Raw genomic sequence first — 4,115 nt, forward strand, 5'->3', positions numbered from 1 at the left:
GAAAGTTGGAATGGAACCCATTTAAAAATTGTTTGTTTTTTCTTTTTATTTATTTATTTATTGATTGATTGATTGATTGATTGATTGATTGTTTTCTATCAACACATTACCCACAGGGTATGAATATTAAGATGTTGTTGTTAGAGAATTCAAATAGTAAAGTAAATGAATGCCTATGTCAAAAGCTTACAGCACCTGGTATTCCCAGGCAGTCGCCTATCCAAGTACTAACCAGGCCCGACTCTGATTAGCTTCCGAGATCAGACGAGATCGGGCATTCTCAGAGTGGAATGGCCGTAAGCTAGAGGAAAGTTGGAATGGAACCCATTTAAAAATTGTTTGTTTTTTATTTTTATTTATTTATTTATTTATTTATTGTTTTCTATCAAAACATTAGCTACAGGGTATGAATATTAAGATGTTGTTGTTAGAGAATTCAAATAGTAAAGTAAATGAATGCCTATGTCAAAAGCTTACAGCAACTGGTAGTCACCTACCCAAGTACTAACCAGGCCCGGCTCTGCTTAGCTTCCGAGATCAGACGAGATCGGGCATTCTCAGAGTGGAATGGCCGTAAGCTAGAGGAAAGTTGGTATGGAACCCATTTAAAAATTGTTTGTTTTTTCTTTTTATTTATTTATTTATTTATTTATCTATTTATCTATCTATTTATTTATTTATTTATTTATTTATTTATTTATTTATTGTTTTCTATCAAAACATTAGCTACAGGGTATGAATATTAAGATTATGTAGTTAGAGAATTCAAATAGTAAAGTAAATGAATGCCTATGTCAAAAGCTTACAGCACCTGGTATTCCCAGGCAGTCGCCTACCCAAGTACTAACCAGGCCCAACTCTACTTAGCTTCCGAGATCAGACGAGATCGGGCATTCTCAGAGTGGAATGGCCATAAGCCAGAGGAAAGTTGGAATGGAACCCATTTATAGATTGTTTGTTTTCTTTTCCTATTTCTTTTCCCTATTTCTTTTCTATTTCTTTTTCCCTATTTTCTATTTATTTATTGTAATTGTTGTTTTCTATCAAACATTAGCTACAGGGTATGAATATTAAGATGTTGTTGTTGTTAGAGAATTCAAATAGTAAAGTAAATAAATGCCTATGTCAAAAGCTTACAGCACCTGGTATTCCCAGACAGTCGCCTATCCAAGTACTAACCAGGCCCGACTCGGATTAGCTTCCGAGATCAGAGGAGATCAGGCATTCTCAAAGTGGAATGGCCGTAAGCTAGAGGAAAGTTGGAATGGAACCCATTTAAAAATTGTTTGTTTTTTCTTTTTATTTATTTATTGATTGATTGATTGATTGATTGATTGATTGATTGTTTTCTATCAACACATTACCCACAGGGTATGAATATTAAGATGTTGTTGTTAGAGAATTCAAATAGTAAAGTAAATGAATGCCTATATCAAAAGCTTACAGCACCTGGTATTCCCAGGCAGTCGCCTAACCAAGTACTAACCAGGCCCAACTCTACTTAGCTTCCGAGATCAGACGAGATCGGGCATTCTCAGAGTGGAATGGCCATAAGCCAGAGGAAAGTTGGAATGGAACCCATTTATAGATTGTTTGTTTTTTCTTTTTCCCTATTTCTTTTTCCCTATTTCTTTATTTATTGTAATTGTTGTTTTCTATCAAAACATTAGCTACAGGGTATGAATATTAAGATGTTGTTGTTGTGTCGGAACTCAGAGCCGGTCTCCAAGTCGACACATCACAGGGTGTCCTCTTCTCTTAGGCTTTTAGTTAAATTTCACTGTTAACTCTGTAATTACTACAAAAGAAACTGAGAAAACTCCTCAGGCCTGGATGAGAATGAGCAAACTTCTTTATTGTGGTCAATCAGCCAACAAATTGTAGTTGCCAAATTCAAAGTATCAAATTGCCAAATTTAATAGTAACAAATTATTGCCAAATTAAAAGTAACAAATTACCAAATTCAAAGTAACAAATTAAAACCCATAAGGGCATGTCATGCCAAATCAATCAAGAAAGAAACAAAAACTCTCGCGACGTCCTTGCGAAAATAAAAACAACCCCCAACTGGCCCGCTCGCCCCGGATATATATATATCCTAACACTCCTCGCCCCCGCTTCGTTTCCCACTATTTTTTGGAGTCCCAGGTGCCATATCACCTGTTTTTATCGGCATTACCCACTTTGTTCTCTAAACACCCGGACCCAATTTCCCCTGATTTCCCATTACCTTTCACCCATATGCCCATTTATGGATTTTCCTTCCCTTATTTCGCATAACTTTAGACTAAACACCTGGGCCTTCTTCAGTCTGCACAACATGTTTATGAGCACCAAATGCCCATTTATGGATTTTCCTTCCTTTAGTTCTCAGGGCCTAGGACTGTGGCCCCCTGTTTTTTTCCATTCTACCTAACATGTTTTCGCTATGGGCCAAGGTCTGAGACCCATGGTCTTCTTCATTTTCCATAACAATTCATGAGCTACGGTCTGGGAACAATGGTTTTTTCCATTCTACCTAACATGTTATCGCTATGGGCCAAGGTCTGAGAACCACTGTCTTTCCCATTTTTCATAACAAGTTTACATTTGTTATTACAAATGTGCACAAAAAGGGGCTCCATTCCCTCGTCAAAGTTACATTTGCCATTTGCTTCTGAGTCTTTTACGACAGACATCTGCCCTGAGGAGTAAACCTGCATTCAACTAAAATGAGTAAGTTTCCCTTTTGCTATCTTCTCCTGTATATGATGTTTTCTGATTATATTCACTCTATGAGTCTATTTTATGTCACATGATATTATGTAAAAAGGCTCTTACCTATTCGTCATTCTATAACATTACTATTGTTAAGCTATTGCTGCTGTAATATTGCTTGTGTACAAGTGGAGTTCTTTAACTTCTCAAGCCTGTTAATTGTTTATGATCTCAGCCTGTCTTTTTATCCCCTGGCTGGGCTTGCTAACATATACATATCTCAAGCTTCATTTCCTCTATCTCTACTAAGTCAGTTACTCTTTTCTCTCCTTAGATCCTTCACCTCCAGGTCGGTCAATTCAGCCTGGCTACACCCGCCGGGACCCTCGTCCTTCTCCCTATCCAAGACCTGCGCCTGCTGACCCCATGGCCGGCTATCGCCGCTTCCAACTGCGTCATATCATCTCTGAGCTCACTACGCTTCTGGAACAGCTCATTTCTCCTGAACTGCCTGCGCATGCTTATCTGCCATCCCCTATTATGAGAAATCCTCCTGTTCTCATGTCCTCCTCTCAAACCACTCTGGTAAACCTCGTGGACAGGGGATCTCAAACTGATGGCTGTCCTCATGCTCACCCTTGCACCCGTGAGCCTGGAACTCCCGGCTCCCCCCCTCCTTATGCCTATGTTCGTCCCCTCTCTCCCACCTTTCCATCTTCTCCCTCTGATTCTAACCCTGCGTCTCCAGATTACACTCCTGAATCTCCAGATTACACTCCTGGATCTCCAGATTACACTCCTACTACTCCCCTTTACTAAGGCCTAATAAAAACACCTTAATAATAATAATAAATCACCTTCTATCCACCCTCTGACTCAAGTGTGGTTATTTTATTCTCTAGTTATATATTACCTTAAGATTATTACAACATCTGGGGTTTATCCCCATGTGTCTTATGACTCCAATCATAATCGCCTTAAGGCATGTCTCTCTGTTTTTTACTGCTGGGTTCTGGGATTTTTCACAACAGTTGTTAGAGAATTCAAATAGTAAAGTAAATGAATGCCTATGTCAAAAGCTTACAGCACCTGGTATTCCCAGACAGTCGCCTATCCAAGTACTAACCAGGCCCGACTCTGATTAGCTTCCGAGATCCGACGAGATCAGGCATTCTCAAAGTGGAATGGCCGTAAGCTAGAGGATTGATTGATTGATTGATTGATTGTTTTCTATCAACACATTACCCACAGGGTATGAATATTAAGATGTTGTTGTTAGAGAATTCAAATAGTAAAGTAAATGAATGCCTATGTCAAAAGCTTACAGCACCTGGTATTCCCAGGCAGTCGCCTATCCAAGTACTAACCAGGCCCAACTCTGATTAGTTTCCGAGATCAGACGAGATCAGGCATTCTCA

General features: G+C 39.1%; 1 protein-coding gene, 4 non-coding genes and 2 pseudogenes across 5 annotated transcripts; 1 reads left to right on the forward strand and 6 right to left on the reverse strand.

Annotated features, from left to right (window-relative positions):
- Nucleotides 1–183: 183 nt before the first annotated feature.
- LOC125140596 lies at nucleotides 184–302 on the reverse strand. Its single transcript, XR_007139827.1, has one exon. It is a non-coding gene; the product is annotated as a 5S ribosomal RNA (ribosomal RNA).
- Nucleotides 303–470: 168 nt separating this feature from the next.
- LOC125140597 lies at nucleotides 471–579 on the reverse strand (annotated as a pseudogene).
- A 220-nt stretch (nucleotides 580–799) lies between these two features.
- LOC125140598 lies at nucleotides 800–918 on the reverse strand. The gene has a single exon (XR_007139828.1). It is a non-coding gene; the product is annotated as a 5S ribosomal RNA (ribosomal RNA).
- Nucleotides 919–1,130: 212 nt separating this feature from the next.
- LOC125140601 lies at nucleotides 1,131–1,249 on the reverse strand (annotated as a pseudogene).
- A 188-nt stretch (nucleotides 1,250–1,437) lies between these two features.
- Nucleotides 1,438–1,556, reverse strand: LOC125140599. Its single transcript, XR_007139829.1, has one exon. It is a non-coding gene; the product is annotated as a 5S ribosomal RNA (ribosomal RNA).
- An 823-nt stretch (nucleotides 1,557–2,379) lies between these two features.
- Nucleotides 2,380–3,565, forward strand: LOC125140595 (DNA-directed RNA polymerase II subunit RPB1-like). Its single transcript, XM_047809762.1, has 2 exons — nucleotides 2,380–2,715; nucleotides 3,032–3,565. Exons 1-2 carry the CDS (start codon nucleotides 2,712–2,714, stop codon nucleotides 3,514–3,516), a joined length of 489 nt encoding a protein of 162 aa, XP_047665718.1. The 5' UTR covers nucleotides 2,380–2,711; the 3' UTR covers nucleotides 3,517–3,565.
- A 209-nt stretch (nucleotides 3,566–3,774) lies between these two features.
- LOC125140600 lies at nucleotides 3,775–3,893 on the reverse strand. The gene has a single exon (XR_007139830.1). It is a non-coding gene; the product is annotated as a 5S ribosomal RNA (ribosomal RNA).
- Between the last annotated feature and the right edge of the window lie 222 nt (nucleotides 3,894–4,115).

Source organism: Tachysurus fulvidraco, unplaced genomic scaffold (genome assembly GCF_022655615.1).
Source record: "Tachysurus fulvidraco isolate hzauxx_2018 unplaced genomic scaffold, HZAU_PFXX_2.0 HiC_scaffold_258_np12, whole genome shotgun sequence".
Classification (NCBI taxonomy): domain Eukaryota; kingdom Metazoa; phylum Chordata; class Actinopteri; order Siluriformes; family Bagridae; genus Tachysurus; species Tachysurus fulvidraco.